This window comes from Thermobia domestica, chromosome 11 (assembly GCF_964235325.1).
Source record: "Thermobia domestica chromosome 11, izTheDome1.hap1.1, whole genome shotgun sequence".
In the NCBI taxonomy this organism is placed as follows: Eukaryota; Metazoa; Arthropoda; class Insecta; order Zygentoma; family Lepismatidae; genus Thermobia; species Thermobia domestica.
Genome location: NC_137464.1, coordinates 216,897,557 through 216,915,306, shown reverse-complemented (window position 1 = coordinate 216,915,306; position 17,750 = coordinate 216,897,557). Strand labels below are relative to the sequence as shown.

Sequence of the window (17,750 nt, the reverse complement as noted above, 5' to 3'; positions counted from 1 at the left end):
CTATATATTAAGATGCTAGGTTTATATGTTTGTCTGCAATCCTTTCGACAATGAGATCTCGAAAACCACACGTATTAGAAACGTGCCGTTTTCATTGGTCGATTCCAAATTTCGTGTAGATTGTCCGATTCTCATTTTCAAAAACAGTGTCGTTATTGTTCCATTCAACGTTATAGGGGCCGTTTTGAGCCCATAAGATTAACATTGTTGCAAGCCGATACTTAGGTGTTAGGCAACTAGTAGACAAGTTACGTATGGCGGGTTGACGGATATTACAGGCGCTTTGCTTAACTATTAGCTATTGCATGCTGGCAACTTCAAAGGTCTCGAGATATGCATTGAGGCGTACTCGTACGGATGTGGATTTATAAAAACATTCCACTTGATATCGTGTTACTTCTACAAATTTGCTATAAACTCACTCGAACATTTATACATAGCAACTCACTTTCTTTGTGAGTCTCCTATCCTTTACTTGTGTGAATAATGAGACATGCACAGTAGCAAGGAGATTCATGATCATAACAGAATGATGTGCTGAGTAGACAGCGCAGGTTCTGCTAGTATAATTCATAATTTTACCATAAAATCAGTCAACAATCGATAGAATAACATTACTAGAATACCTTATTAAATTCAATTATTTGCTCTCAATATACATAAAATCAATAAAATATAACTGTCACGATTAATCATCTATCTATTAAAATGCTACAATAGCAATTAAAAGCGGTTTTTCGTTCGTTCGTTCATAGCTAGTCATAATCACTAGCACCCTTTTAGAGGGTTACGCCCTTTCTTAGGGAAGAGTGCTGCATAAATTGAGGATTTAAGGGATTGTGTGATGGTCTCATAGAAGTTCTTTGTTATATTATAACAATTGCTAAGGTCTTAAGAGCGCCTGAGCTCCAACCTATAACTTTTGCTTTCAAGTCTTTCATTTACGGTTATGTGTGATTTCACGTTTACCAGAGACAAACATTTTAAGTATTTGTACTTTAAATAGTCTAAATTAGTTAACTATATCTTTTTCATAAAGTTTATGATATAAAATTATTGTTCAAAGCCTTTGTATTTTAATAAGCCTTCTCTAAAATCAATGCATGTGAATTGTGCTTCCATCTTCCGAGTTCTTTTAAACTATATGTTGAGGACGTTTATATGTTTGTGGTCAATCCTTTCGACAATGAGACCTCGGAAACTACAGGCTCTAGAAAGATGATATTTTCACTGATCGATTGGAAATTTTGCGTAGATTGTTCAGTTCTAATTGAACATTTAAGAAAAACATGGCCATTATTTCATTACATTTTTTTAGGGTACGCTGGAAGCGTTGGAATTAAAAAAAACTAAAGCATCATATTCTATGCGTTATACATTCCAACACCACATTGTTGTATATTCGGGTTGTATATGTCTCAGGCGTTTGTTTCATAGCCAAGTAATAATGAAAAAGGAAGGATAACCTTTCTCGAGTCCAAGATAAATCTTTACTTTTGAGTGTTTTGCCTAATGAACACTATATATAACTGACATTATAATTAATTGTATATGTAATGTATTTCCTTATTACATACTGCATGCAAGAAGAATGAAAACACTGGATATACATGAATTAGAATCTCTAACCGGAAGTAGGCTCAAATCTTGCAAACGGTGCGAGATATTGAGAAAAAATAATCGAAAAAATCTCGTCTTTATGATAGCCCTTGCCGATTTCTTTTTATCAAGACGTCTTTCAGTTGTGTCTGTAAAGGGACATGCACATATGTTGTGAGGAGTGAGAAGGAGATTTATGCTCATATGCGAATGATGCGCTGTGTAGAGAGCGCAGGTTCAGCTAGTGTATCTATTAAAATGCTACAATAGCATTTATTCTTTTTTTTTCTTTTTTTGCTAGCCGAAGGCTAGCTCCCTTGCGAGGGTTACGCCCTCTATCCGGGGTGAGTGGTGAAATTATTGGAGTAGTAAAGAGATTGAAGCTGGTCTATGGGATGTATGAGAACTGGAATATCATTTATTTAGGTAGCACTTTATTATATTTCAACTTTATTTCATTTTATTATAGTATCCATTGGGCATTATGATCTTGTGATCATAATCATTGGGTCAGGAAGAGATGATGATGAGGTGCACTTGACAGGACAAACACAAACAAGTTGTTAAAACACAAATGCTGGTTATCTTCTTGTCCAGGGGCTACTCTGGACAGTGATGAAGACGAGTGAAGCCCTGTTAGTATGATGAGTTTACAGTGCAACATGTGTGGGCGAAACGTGATGGGGAAGATTGTCGGAAGAGTAGGCAGAAGCGACAAAATGATCGGGGTGGTCAGGTGGAATTGTTTTCAGATAAAGGGAGAAAAGCAAAGATAGAGGGCAAGTGACGAAATTATATCCAAGATCGTAGTTGCGATCGATGTTCATTGTGTCCAGAAGTAAAGTATGTCTTTGCTGAAATCGGGTGGTAATGAATTTGAGCCTTAACTTTTCAAAGTGATGAAGTATGGTAGGAAAAGTTATGCGGTCATACAACTCCTGCGTTAGACTCGGGAGCTTGATTCGATAAGCTAAGTGGAAAGCATGGCGTTCGAGTACTTTCAATTTGGCATAGATAAAAGGCAAAGCACTAATCCAGGCAGGGTGGCCGTACGTCAAGATGGGACGTAAAAATACCTTAAAGGTATTCAGGATTGTAGTAGGCTGTAATTCCCAGGTGGTGCCAATAAGACGTTTAAGTAGATTTAGATGATTGTAGGCCTTGCGAATGACTTCTTTCAAACATGGCCGTCAAGTTAGATGATGATCGATAGTGATACCTAGGTAAGTAACCTGTTTGGCGGTTTGAATGCGTGTGCCATCGACACTGATGTTTATTGTTTATTTCTTTATTTATTTATTCAACACAACAGGCTCTAGGCCCAGTTACAGTGTTGTTCCTTACAAATACATTTACCCTTAGTTATATACATATTTAAACAAGGTTATACATTTATATATTTTCATTATCACATACTTTTAAGGCTATCCTTGTATCCTGTCTCTGACATTCCAAAAACATCTATAGAAGTTATCTTTTCAATTGCATTGTAGGAAGCACTCATTCTCCATATAGGAGACTTAGCGAGGATATTTGTTCTTGCCTTTCTGCAGCAAAATGTACTGCTATTTCCTACGCGGGTTTTACCTGATGGGACATGCAATTGAACCTTCGAAATAAGATACGGACAGTCAATTTTACCATGTAGTAATTTGTGTAAAAATAAAAGAGCCGTATATTCTCTCCGTTGTTTCAACGTGTTCATATTGAAGTTTTGTACTATTTCTGAATACGACTCATAGTTTGGATACATACCAGTTTTTCTGTAAGCAAGTAATCTCAAGAATTTTGATTGTATTCTTTCAATCATATCTATGTGTTTTTGTGCTTTTGGCGACCAAGACAGAGTCACATATTCTAATTGCGATCTCACAAAACAAAAGTAGAGTTTCATTGATGTTAAGAAGATTCAGATTTTTCTGTATTCGAGAACGCTTGCGAGGTGTAATAAAGGCTATTGCCTGTGTCTTAGTGGAGTTGATGTGAAGTCGCCACGTATTGCACCATGGAAGGAAGGAGTCAATCGCTATGCTGAGAGAAGAATTAATCTGTTGAACGGTCCGGGCTGTGCAGAGAAAAGCAGTGTCATCGGCATATTGAAAAGTGTGCACATTGAGAGGAAGTGCCGGCATGTCAGCTACAAACAAAAGGTATAGAAGCGGTGAAAGAGCGGAGTCTTGAGGTACATCAGAGTGAATAAAAATAGGATGAGATAGAGCGCTATTAATGGTTACGTAAGAGAGGCGATTAGAAAGAAAATGAAAGATGAAGCGGAGATAAGATGGTGGAAGCCGGAAACGGTGAAGTTTAAACATGAGAGCTAAGTGCCATACTTTATCAAAAGCTTTTTCGAGATCGAAAAGAACGAGACAAGACGGACGTGCAGTATTATGATTCGTAATGAGATTTATGAGTCTGAGTAACTGGTCATTGATGCTAAAATTAGGTCGGAAACCAGCCTGATGCACAGTTAACAGATTATGGGTAGTGAGATGAAGATGAAGTCTGATGACAATGATGCGTTCTAGGATTTTACTAAATACGGAGGTTAGTCGAATCGGTCGTTAAGATGCAACAGAAGCTGGAGGTTTGTTAGGCTTTAGAAACATGAGGGTAGAAGAGGTTTTCCAGTCTGGGGGAAAGTAGCCGGTACGGAGAATGAACGTATATATATAAGAAAGAAGACAGTAAGGTGCTTTTTTGATGTGGCGGTACGTTATCCGATCCAGACCAGGAGCTGTATTCGTTTTGCGAGTTACAACAGATGAGATGTCAGAAGTAGAGATAGGAGCGGTATGACGATTATTTCCTGGGAGGATGTGCGTTTCACTTGGTTGTAGATATGGCGCTGATAAGTTTAAGATGTCGGTATGATGCCTCCGGGGAAAGTCTGGTGAAAATGGTGTGAATGAAGTTTGCAGGTGGTCGGCAAAAGCGTTCGCTTTTTCTTCGTCTTATGTAGCGGACAGTCGTTAATTAGCAATGGATGGAGTCCGGTTGAGTTGATTTTAGTTTAGCGTCCCTTTCAGCAGCGAGGCTATATGAGACGTGGACCTACTGATTAACGTGGAATCCGAACCACATGAGCTCCCGCCGGGAATCGAACCCGGGTCTCCCACGCCAAAGGCGCGTACGTTAAACGCTTAGCCACGAGGAAGCTCTGGATGGAGTCCGGGTAAACTTGCCGGTTAGCATATTAAAGCGCTTCCAGTACTTAGTTGGGTGGGGAGTTTCTGCTAAGGTGTTGCAAGCCTTTACCCAGTTACGGAGTTTATATGCCTTGACATAATTTCGGACTGTGCGCTGGAGCTTGCGATGATGTCGAAGAGCTTCTAAGTTCCCAGTGCGCTGAAACTCACGGAAGAATTCACGGGAACAGTGTATAAGAGGTAAATAACTTAGTGGTAAGCGAGGTTGATACCTGGTTATTGCAGTGGTTGGTATGTGGAGGTCAGAAGCATGACGGATAGAGCTGGTGATGTCGGAAATACGATTATATAGATCTTCTTCTGTAGTCGGCGGTAATGGTTGATCGATAATCGTCCCAGTTTGCTTGGTCGAAGCGTGGAATACGACGAGGTTCTGGTAATTCTCGAGAAGTAGGAGCCTGTGGTTGATCTATGTGAAACTTGATGGGAAGATGATCACTACCAATTGAATCTAGTACCTCAAGAGTGCACCATTGTGAAATTAAAAGCGATTTTTTTACAAGGTTAAACCGGTCAAGGGGTACACCCTTTCTTCGGGATGGGCGTGAAGGGAAAGCTAAAGGATAGGTGAGAGAAGGTGAGGGCTAAGTGATTTTATTTTATTTTATTTTATTTATTTATTTATTTATTCATTTTCTGTGCATTTTATTTTGGGGTTTGCATTGATTAATGTAGTTGGGTTTCTATATTCTTTATTTCTTTATTTATTCAGGACATCCATTTCATATATCGTACTCTTCAAATATGGAAGGCATCATTTAGGTATCTATAAGCGGCGAGAAATTGAAGCTAGGAGTTCATCCACGGGATAATGAGATGATAGATGAATGCAGTGCAATTAGACAAGACAAAACACAGGGAAGATGGTTAGTAGAGACAAATGCAGGGTTAGCTTCTGTTCTGTGGCAACTCAGAACTAATGAGCACAGATGAGCCTCTGGAACCACAATGATGAGTACTAGTGCAAAGATGGATAGATGTGTCGTGATAAATGGTCAGGGTGGTAGATGGCAAAATCTTGTTTAGTAGGATCGTTGTCATCAAGGGTATTGGAGTACATTGTGAGAAGATGTTGAAGAGGGGTATCAAGATATTGAGAAGGTGTGTCTAGCAGGATGTCTATATGAATGGCGTCAAGAATAAGGGGATTACCTGACTGAATGCCTTTGGTGATGTACTTGGAGCGGGTTTGTTCGAGATGTTGAAGAATGGTAGGAAAAGTAATTCTCTCGTAGAGTAGTGCGGTAGGGGACGGAAGGCGAATGCGAAAAGCTAGTCGAAAAGCGTGGCGTTCAATGATTTCTAGTCGCTGATACAGTTGTGGTGGGGCAGATATCCATGCAGTATGGCCATGAGTGAGTGCCGGTCGGAGAAACGATTTGTATGTTGTAAGAACAGTTTGTGTATGGAGGCCCCATGAGGTACCTACTAAGCTTTTCAGTAAAGCTAATCGTTTAGTGGCTTGAGTTTGGATCTTCTGCAAATGGGGTTTCCAAGTCAATTTACTATCGAAGATCACTCCGAGATATTTAACATTGGAAGTTGGTAATAGGGGAGTGCCTTGAACTGAAAGACGTAGCAAGTTAGGATTGCGACGGATTTTGGAGGGACGTTTTTGAATAATGAGGGTTTGGGTTTTTGAGGCATTGACGGAGAGTTTCCATATGTCACACCAGTTGATAAAAGCATCTATGGCTGGTTGTAGAGTGCGATTAATATGTTGAATAGATTTTCCAAGAGTCAAAAAAGCGGTATCGTCCGCATATTGAAATAAGTGAATATTCGCCGGTAGGGGTGGCATGTCTGTTACGTAAAGTATATACAGTAACGGGGAGAGAACAGAGCCTTGAGGTACTCCAGTGTGTAGGAATATAGGATGAGATATGGTAGAATTTATGAGGATATATGCGAGTCTATTGGCAAGGAAGGAATGTATAAGGCGGACATAGCTAGTGGGTAAGTGAAATTTGTGAAGTTTATATAGCAACCCTTGATGCCATACTCTATCAAACGCTTTTTCTAGGTCGAACAGTAGAAGACAAGATGGGTGAGAAGAATTATAATGATTGGTGATGGTGTTACTGAGGCGAAGTAATTGGTCATTCAGACTAATGCCAGGGCGAAAGCCTGCTTGGTGAGTAGGAATGATATTACGATCTGTGAGATGAGCATGAAGACGTGTAACAAGAATTTTTTCAAAAATTTTACTAAGGCAAGAAGTCAGTTGGATAGGCCTATATGAGGAAACATCATGAATTGGTTTGTCGGGCTTAATGAAGAGAAGGACCTTGGAGACTTTCCAATCAGGTGGATAGTAGCCTGTGCGTAATATGAAGGTGTAGATAGATGCTAGGAGCTGTAGAAGTACTGGGGGAGCCGCCTTGATTAGCTTATACGTGATAGAGTCAAAGCCCGGAGCTGTTGAGCGTCTTCGATGGATGATAGCTTGGATATCTGCCGGAAGAATTTCAGAGGTTAGGTTATTATCAGGTTCCAAAATATGTGTACAGTCAGGTTGGAGAAATCTGTTTTGTGGGTCACAAAATCGTGCTATGCGACGATAAATTGGTCTATTAACCAGTTGAGGTGGTGGAGTGAATATTTGCTGAAAATAAGTTTCGAAAGCATTTGCCTTCTCGAGATCGGTGTGAAGAGGATGGGTATTGAGCATGATAGGGTAAGTAGGTCGTTGGAATTTTCCAGTAAGTAATTTGAATTTTTGCCAATATTGAGTAGGATTGGATTTAATGGAAAGAGAATTACAGGCTCGCGTCCACTGTCGGCGCTTATAGGCAGAGAGATAATTAGAGACCATTCTGTTCCATTGGCGATGGAGGCGAAGTGCGTCAGGATTTCGAGTTCGTTGATAGTCCCTAAAGGCTTGTCGTGATGCAGTGATGATTTGACGATATTGAGGTGGTACAGGCGGTTTATGAGGGAAACGCATCTTAACAGGTATATGATCTTGAGCTGCTTGTAAGATTGTCTCTTGAATTTTGTCGGTAAGATGGTAAAGATCCTGTTCAGAAGTAGGAGCAGGTACGGAATGCAGTACTCTGGTAATATCTGATTGGTAAGCGTTCCAGTCAGCATGCTGATAGTCATAGTATTTGATAGGTTCAGGCTGTCGTGTGGGTTGTATAGGTGAGGTGATATCGATCAAAATTGGAGCGTGATCACTGCCAAAAGGCGGGAGAACACGAATGTTTGCGATATTGAGCGTAGTAGAGGTTATGATGACATCAGGGGTTGTATCGCTGATTGGTCTTGAGGCAGAAGGAAGATCTTTGATTTCAGCTGTCAGGTGATTTTGGACATAGGTTATGAAGTGTGTACGTTCTCGATTCGACCGGCTATGGAAGGTGATATCTGACATAATGATATAATGGCGAAAGTGATTGTTGATGTAATGAAAGAAGTCATAGGGAATTTTAAAAGCGACTGAGCTCCAACTTATAACTTTGTCTTTAAACTCTTTCATTTACGGTTATGTGTGATTTCACGTTTAACAGAGACAAACATTTTAAGTATATGTAATTTAAATAACTCGGTCAACTAGATCTTTTTCATAAAGGTTATGATATAAAATTATTGTTCAAAGCCTTTATATTTTAATAAGCCTTCTCTAAAATCAACGCATATGAATTGTGCTTCCATCTTCCGACTTCTTTTAAACTATATGCTGTGGACGTTTATATGTTTGTGGTCAATCCTTTCGACAATGAGGTCCCGTAAACTACAGGCTCTAGATAGATGATGTTTTCACTGATCGATTGGAAATTTTGCGTAGATTATCCAGTTCTAATTGAATAATAAAAAAAAACATGCTCATTATTTCTTTATTACGTTTTTTTAGAGTACACTGGTTGAAATTAAAATAAGTAAAGCATCATATCCTACGCGTTATACATTCCAACACCACGTTGTTGTATATACGGGTTGCATATGGCTCAGGCGTTTGTTTCATGGCCAAATAATAATGAAAAAGGAAGGATAACTATTTCTCCAATGAATATTTTTGAGTGTTTTGCCCAATGAATTAGACGAACACCAAACAAAAATGAATGTTTACAGGAGAAACTGAGAAACGCGGAGAATATATACTCTTGCTTCTAAATAAATATGCAGGGTTGCAAATCAATACGTGAAATCACCAGAAAAAGTACAGAAAATTGCACTTTTAAGATGACTGCATTTTGGAATGGCATAAAGTGGGGGTTCTTAAGTTTCTTGCTGAATACTATTGCATTAAAGAGTCTGCAAAAATATCAACAGCTATGATACTATTAGCACTGTAGATTTATGGAAGTTTGTGATTTTGATGCCATTTGGGTGCATAATATCTCAGAAGGGGAAATTTGCTAAAAAAAATGCTGCTTAGGCCACAAAGTAATTCTGTATGTGAATAAACTATTGCAAAAAAAATCATGACTGATATTACATGAAGAAAAAAGTAAGGACATGGTAAAAACGCGAAGAAAGCACGTGGTTGACGATGTACGTATCCCGGAAAAATTTAAATGTTTGGATATATTTCATGCTAGATCTCAAAAACTAGCCATGGTGCAGCAATTAAACCTGCGTTTGTCTGTGTTCAGTTGTGGAATAGCTTACAAGTGGCGGTTGTCCCATCTTTCTGGCTTCATGATCATTGCCACGTCTGAGGGGATTAGTTCATAGTGTGGAACACAAACTTACACAAAAAGTGACAGAATTTTTTGGTTGCATTTATATGATAATCAGAAACGAAGGATAACAATTTCTCCAGGCTAAGATGAATCTTTATTGCTTGGAGTGTTTGGCCAATGAACACCATATATCACTGACATTATAATTAATTGTGTATGTAATGTATTTGCTTATTACGTAATGCATGCAAGAATAAAGAAAACAATGTTCATACATGAATTTGGAACTCCAACCGGAAGTAGGCTCAATCTTACAGACGGTGCGACATATTGAAAAATCTCCCCTTTATGGTACCCTTGGCTGATTTTGTTAAGACATCTTTCACTTGTGTCTGTAAAGAGATATGTACAGATGTTGTGTGGAATGGCAAGAAGATCCATGCCCATATGTGAACGATGCACTAGAGCGCAGGTTCAGCTAGTCATAAATAAATTATTATTTGTACTTACTTAGATACATCAATTACTAGTAGACCCTATTATTAGTAGGATCAATAAGTTACACATGAGCTATGCTGCATGTACTTTATTAACACCAGAAGTACTAAGCAGCCATTTTGACCGCGTTTCTTAATTTATTCTCGACCTGTTCTTTAATTTTCTAAAGGATTATTTGAAAATTTCTGGGTTTTATTTTTCTAGAAATGAATAATGCTTGGTCGAAATTTGGGAGTGTAATTGTCGTGTGGGGAATACTAGAGAGATTTATCCGTAGGAGGACCAAGGGGTCATTTTAATAGTAGAATGAAACTTGCATAGAGGAAAAGCATGTCATAATTTATGAACGAATGATGCACTATAATTATCGATAGTCTTCCGTCATTTTTATATCTACGTATCTATCTATCGTGTACATATGTGTATGTGCTACATACCTACCTATGTGTATATGTGTGTGTTTATGTAAGTGAGAGAAGAGTACCAGTAGATATTTGTGCTTATGAAAATGAAATATAATAATGATATTTCATACCGCCACGAATAGGGTTGCCATATTACCAGATTTTAGCGGGTACCATCCGGTTTTCAGGTCCTATATTCGACCCCCGCTTAATCATCTCTTAATCATGAAAAACCACTCTATTTTGGGGATTGGCGACAACTTTATTGATAAAGTGTTGTTATATTCAACCTAAACTGCCTTATCTCTGTCAATCTCAATCGCGATTGAGTTAAATTTGGACTTGTGCTCAGGCTCAGACTGTGCGCAATTTGCCCAGTGCGCATGCGCAGAGCCGGTTGCTAATAAGAGATCTCCTCTAATACACAGTGGTTTTCTTTGTGTGGTTCATGTGGTTTTAATATATGTACTGGAGGCTCTATACGAATGAGTATTCGTTTGTGGATATTGTGACAAACACACTTGAATTATTCATGACTTCATAAACTACAAGAATGCCGAAGGACAATTTCAAGTGTAAGTTTAAAGACTCTTGTAAAAGCGAATTTACGTTTGATCGCTAGGGCAGAACTCTGAAGCAGAATGTACACTCTGGACAACTCAGTTTCGTTAGAAAAGCACATTACAAGTGTCACTTAACAAAGAAATCACTAAAAAAAAAAGTCCGAAGGATCCCAGATCAGTATTTGTAATACACAAGTTCACATCAGTACTTATGGTTTAGAATCCCCCGCTTTTCTAATTTTAAAATATGGCAACCCTAGCCACAAATATAGAAAGCAGTGACAGAGATATCCTCATCATTGTCTGAAGAATTATCTAGTACATCAAAAGACTTAATAAATAATGGATGATAGGAACACAGCTTCCACCTCTATATCTTTAGCCTCATATGTTGCAGCTGATGGGATAATGTGTGTCAAGATGGACAAGGATGATACAGTCCTCCAGTTCGCAAGGAAAAAGCATGCAACGAAACGGGTTCGTTACAAATAGCATGGTGAATAAATTCGCCAAAGCCGTCAGTTTCTTAATTCCATGCGCAGTAGAAATATTTCTTTTTATTTCTACTATACTAATAGTGTAAGCTTCCAAGAAATCCATTTTACACGCGGTCTAGTTTCTGATACACAGTTCCTGAGCGATCACGCTTTATATTGTCGTATTATTGCATTTGCAATGGAGTGTTCATTAGTAAATGCGTTTAACTATACTGGATCGAGTGAAGCAGTGGTTCTTAACCTAACCTGAAGGACGGCAGCGCATGAACAGCTAGCAAAGGGCGCAAGCTATTGTCAGAAATAAACTGTGACATTATAAATAAAGACCCACTTGTAATGAGCATTTACAATTTAGCTTTGACAAACTTCACTCAAGCTACGTGTTTGACACTAAAATCTTCACTCTTTTTACATGACACGAAACAGGTTGTTTTTAAGCTATTGTTAATAATAGCATTGACATTTTATTTATTTATTATTGGAAGGATTATGGGTATTAGTGGAAGTAATGAAATACGAGGGGGAGTCATATGAAAACCATAATTATTTTTTTAAATATTATTCATTGGTCACACAGGGTACAGAAGTAAATCACTTTTCAACATAGTCCCCTCCTCGTTCAACGCAAGTCCGCCAGCGCTTCGGAAGAGCCTGAAAACCTGCAGAAAAAAAGTCTTTTGGGCGACGGCGCAACCACTCGTGCACCGCGTTGCGTACCTCTTCATCGGAGTGGAACTTCCTGCCGCCACTCCTTGCTCGCTCGCTTTGTTTCAGGCTGATGGTAATGCACCCATGTTTCGTCACCAGTGACAGGAAGGCATTACCGTCACGTTCAGCACGCCACAAAACGTCTTCGCACGCATGAACACGTCGCTGTTTCAGTTCAGGCGTCAGTTGTCGGGGCACCCATCTTGCAGACACCTTATGAAACTGGAGAACATCATTTACAATATGATGTGCCGATCCATGACTCATGTGTACACATGCTGCAATTTCGTCTATTGTAACACGGCGGTTTTCTAAAACGATGGCTGCAACGGTGCATGTGGCTAGTGGGTCTTCCATTTTGGACCTGTTGTTGCGCCGGTGTTTGTGCATCTGCCGGCTGCTGCCACCTAGGAGACATCCGGCATACTATCGTAAACAGGCATGCCAACTTACAGCTCACTGGCGCCATATGCGGATTTTTATTTCTACTTTTATGGTTTTCAGTTTACTTACCCTCGCAGTATAAGAATGATATTTACACAATTTATTACTAATTTGCATACTTGAATTTTCGAAAGCTGCATTTACGATTTGCTTTCATATAATACACGGGAAAGAGGAAGCATCATGCGATGGTCCTACGTAACTTCTGTTGCACGCCTCACAACTAATTCAGCCATCTAACATATTTTGTAAACATCGTACAAACTAGAAACATTTTTACTGGATAGCTCTTAGCTTTCATTTTACCAGATAAACTTTAATAGAATTGACGTGCACTCTAAATATTAACTTCGATGGACAAAATATTTGTTTAGTCTCTGCACCACTTTTAAGATCTTCAATTGTTTTAAGATATCATACTTTAATGGAAGTACTAATACCCCTAATAACATAATGAAATAAATATCCCAACAATACATATATATATATGTTTGTTCAAGCATGAAACTCTAGCCTTATATTTTAGAAATTGCTCCCTTAAATTCCACTTCGACATGTTTATTTTCATTAGGTTCTGGTATGTCAAAGGGATGTGACTGTTTACCTTCATGTGTGGACATTGAATATACCTCAGATGTAGCGGTATCTGAAGCTGATATTGGAGATGAAAATAACGAGTAAGTAATTTCACACTTATTAACATTTATAATAACACATTTGAATTAAAATAAGCTTCTTTTAGAGAGTATCAGATGAATGGCACAATTCTATCTTGCCTATGTGACTACCAATCAGATTCTTAAGAATTAAATATCATAATTATGTTAGCTAAATATGTTAGTTAAAGCGAGACAAGACCCAGTATTGCCAACACATTATGAACTTCAATTATAAGCAAAAATTTAAGCTAAAAATATTCATGAGAAAATCTTACTTAATGTTTAACATTATATTTTACTTCATTTCAAAAATAGTTTAATGTTTTTCTGAGATAAACACTGACCAGGGAGTTTGAAGTTGTCACTCAGGTCATATAAGGGTATAAATATCAGGGTTCATATATAAGGGCCCAAATTTCAATGTTTTCAGAGAAAGCTTAAATTTGTATTTATAATATTTTCTTTAATTGGTGTTACTTGTCTATGCTCTTTCAAATGCGCACCACGGATAATGACTTTCTAAATGTACCTGTGGGAACTTTGAGGTATGTAGAATTACTGTACAATTAGACTCAAAGAAATTTCTCATCTTTTCGTAAGAATTGATTTTTGAAATATATTATTATTATTATTACTTTTTAAATCTTTGGTAGTTCATAATTTTATTAAAAGATTGGTAGTATTTGGAATCACTTAAAAACATATTTTATTCATTTCAGAGTTATGGTTCTTTCTGTCTTGTTCAGTAAGAGACGATTTATTGGGAAGCGACACAGTGAAATGTATAATTTTACAGATTTTCTAGGTAATAATAATAATAATAGAGTCTAATATTCATTTTATCACTGCAGGTAGAAACTATTACCTATGTTCTGATCAATCAAACTTTTCTACATGATGAGACGAGTTTGAAATGTATTATATTAGTCAACCTTCCTATAGTTTCCTTCTCACCGATTAGCAAACAAAATAGTTTTTCCACAAACAATTGTCTCGTCTGTTCAGGTCAAGATTCTTGCTGACTCTGATAACTCTTAAGATATTAAGATATATTGTATGGAATATTGTAAATTACTGCGAGTATTAGAGTGGGTAAATGGTAATTGTGAGGCAGTGGTTAATTGTTTGTTATATTCACGCAATATATGATAATTCGTGTTGGAAGGGTTGCTCTGAAGCAAATCTTACTGTTTGTGGTTCGTCAAATTCGAGGTCTTAGTAGACAGTTTACCTTAATTATAGAACAGAATACGCGGAAAATAGGATTGTGTTATTGGTAGGAGTAAAATGTATAATGATCAGATTTCTGTGGAGGAAGGTGATAGATACACTTTGATGGTAATAAATCTGTTTTAACTGAGACAAGTAATAATTGACAAAAATTATGGTATTTTGAAGAATTCTACTTCATATATATATATATATATATATATATATATATATATATATATAAACATGGTGCCAGGTGGATCAGTGGTACCGCTGATCTCTGGCGCGTAGAGTCCTTGGTTCGATCTCAGTTCTCACGCAGTGGGTTTTGTAGTTTGTAGTAGATAGACACAGTATGCGTGGACTTTCTCAGAGTTCTTCCGTTTTTTTACACTTCCTCATTTCACCATTATCACCCATATCATTAGTCTTCCTCAGCCATATATATAAAGTATGCATCATGTTTCACTCATACATAACCGATGAGTCATTTTTCTTTATTCGTGTTAACAGTTCAAGACACCAGTAATAAATCCTTCAAGGTTTTAGATTTGTATTCAGCGTCACTACTACTCTTGAGTTGAACCCTTTAGAGTCAGCTATTTAAGTGTCCTCTAAGAAAAATTCATACAGCCTCTAAGAAAAATTGCTAAAAAGAAAGAAAATCTGAAGAAGCCGGAGTACGAAGCTGATCTCTTGCACAGTCGCGAACATTAATAAATTGAGGCTGAAACCATTATTTCTTATGGCTCCAACCTCCATTTATTAATGTTCGTGACTGTACATGCAGAGATTGAGTACGTGTAAAGCCTTGACCTCACTGAATCACTAATATTGTTCTGTAATGCTAACAAAAATATATATGTTACTAGTTTACTTTTCTCGGCTATACTGGATTAAATTACTAGGTACAGTTAACTACAAAGAACAAAAGAATTTTTCTAAGGGGAGTGAATACCTTACTATTTGAAGGTGAAAACAGAACATGAAAACTCAATTGCACTGGAAGGTTCAATGGACCTAGTACAGTTTCTCAGAAAAAAAAGTTTGGAATAAGGGAAGTGTTAAGAGGTCGTTCAAGGCGAGCAGAAAGAAGGAGGTACATAGATCGTTTGAGCAAAAATGGAACCAGAAAATCGTGAGCAGTAGTGTGTTTAATTTACAAGGAAGTGAGAATTTTAAAAGTTTAACAAATTATAATCTAAGCTTAAAAGAAAGACAGAACAACAGATTATTCATAATTCCGAAGCAGGAAACAATCTTGAAGATAGTAAATGAATGGTGATTGAGGGAGGTGATCAGTGTTAGAGACAGATTCGGGAAAACTGGAGTAAGACAAGTAAGGGCAAAAGACATATTTACAGTTGAAGATTGACGGATTAATAGGACCAAGAAACAGAACTTATTTTAATTATATACATGTATTAAATTACATACATATTTTAAAAATGTAACTCAGCATTGAGAAGTAGGTGGCAAAATGCAGCAAGTTTAAAAGTTAGTGTAATTTGTGTTCCCGCTCAGTGTGATGTTTATCAGAGATTTAAGGAAACTCGCAAGTAAACTATGTAAATTTAGGAAGCAATAGTGTTGTGGCTACAAAAATATCCTTACACAGCAAATAATGTGCAATGATGTGTCTCCTTAGTTTAGAAGAGGCACTAGTATAAGAAGGAACCCTCGGTCGGTATTCATCGGAGGTAATCCCTGCTCACACATGATTCGAGGAAAACCACTACTCTGTGGGAATTTCTCTGAGAGTCGTTGAAATATCCGTTTTGTAGTACATTCCCATAAATCTATGATTTCCATTTGTTTGGTACCCTCATCAAATATTCGAGAGAGTAAATGTGTGAATCAGATACCACGATGCGGATCTATGAGATTGATACATTTCGTAACTAAATCAACAAGACTTTCGTCGCGAGTTCTGTCAACAGATTGCTTACAGTCTCATCACGGTTATGCTAATGTGTTATTGTCAAAGATTCTTTACCATTTTGTTTGACCAGTACTTACATCAAACTAAAAGTACAGAATACTTTCTTTAAAAGTACATTATTTTACCAAAGAAAAAGCAAACTAAATATATAATCAAACAATTTCGATGTTATTTTCAATAATAACTTATTTAATGTATATACGGTTTATCGTTTATTGTTGCATGTAGCATCCACATGTAATAATCTAATAAGCATTTTTTCATTTTCTTTTTTCAGCTAATTGTGGGGGAGTTCTTGGATTATGTCTAGGGTTTAGTGTGTTGAGTGTGGTAGAAATATTCTACTTCTTAAGTTTTAAAGGATTTTCAGCATTGGGGATCAAATGTGGTGACTGTTCACAATCCAATCAAACGAAGAAGATCGATAATTCCACTGTAGTGTATTTACGACCTCTTGCAAAATGACTTGGTGTAACTGTGTTAGCTGTCTTCTTTTGCCCATTTAATAGTTTGTCTCTGCTGTTTTGAATAAAGCGGAAAAACTCCACTAGATGACACAACTGTAGCAAGCAGAAATCCAAAAAGATTGGTATTTAGACGCACTTTCTGAAGATGGATTCTTTTTTATTTTTATCAAGCGCATCTATAGACGTTGTCCCCAATTCAATGTCGTCTTACGTAGCACCTAAAGACGCGCTCCCCATTAAAGGAGTTAACACTCAGTAATAACTGTGTGATAACTGTATAACCGTGTAAGTCCAGTATTTTAACTGTAAATATTAGTCATTTATACACAGCATGTCTCATCAAAGAATGACTTCAAAATAAAAGGCTTTCTTTAGTTTTACGTTCGTACTTTATTGTTCAAAATAGCTTCCCTTAAACTCAATGCCTTAATGGAAATGATTACAGGACTGTTTGATTTAGTAATGAACTAAATCACTTCACCGGAATTGTCTGCAGAAACTTTGTCTTAGACTTCTGTATGTCATGAATCATATCATTATATGGTCCTTTTATACATAAGTGTAACTACGGAAATAATCAATGTGTTCTATGAGCTAACATCTAATCCAATGAAGCTCAGAAACAACTTACACCGATATATTCTGTTGTTTCTTCTGCAAATGACCTGTTCTACAGAAGTGAAACTTTTTCCTGTTTTTGAACAAAAGGTGTTTTCTGTCTTATAGACTTTTGAGCTGAATTCAAACATTTGTTGAGTTTCTCATCATCTGGAATAGTTCAAGAGTAATCAGAATTTTATATTTTAAACACTCATATAATTCGAAATACTGTGTTCATATAATGACAGATTTACTGACAAAAATTCAAAGAAAAACCTATAACAGAATAAGAGAAGATAGACATAGTATTTTATTCAGTGTTC

At 37.2% G+C, this 17,750-nt stretch overlaps 1 protein-coding gene across 1 annotated transcript in view; it reads left to right on the top strand.

Annotated features, from left to right (window-relative positions):
* The window catches only part of LOC145665460 (pickpocket protein 28-like), a 53,001-nt gene extending 35,817 nt beyond the window's left edge, over positions 1-17,184 (top strand). The window contains exons 9-11 of the mRNA XM_081732769.1: positions 13,122-13,227; positions 13,929-14,014; positions 16,638-17,184. Of these exons, the coding sequence (XP_081588895.1) occupies positions 13,122-13,227; positions 13,929-14,014; positions 16,638-16,825 (380 nt within the window). The 3' untranslated portion in view covers positions 16,826-17,184. The remainder of the gene's footprint in view (positions 1-13,121; positions 13,228-13,928; positions 14,015-16,637) is intronic.
* Positions 17,185-17,750: the final 566 nt, after the last annotated feature.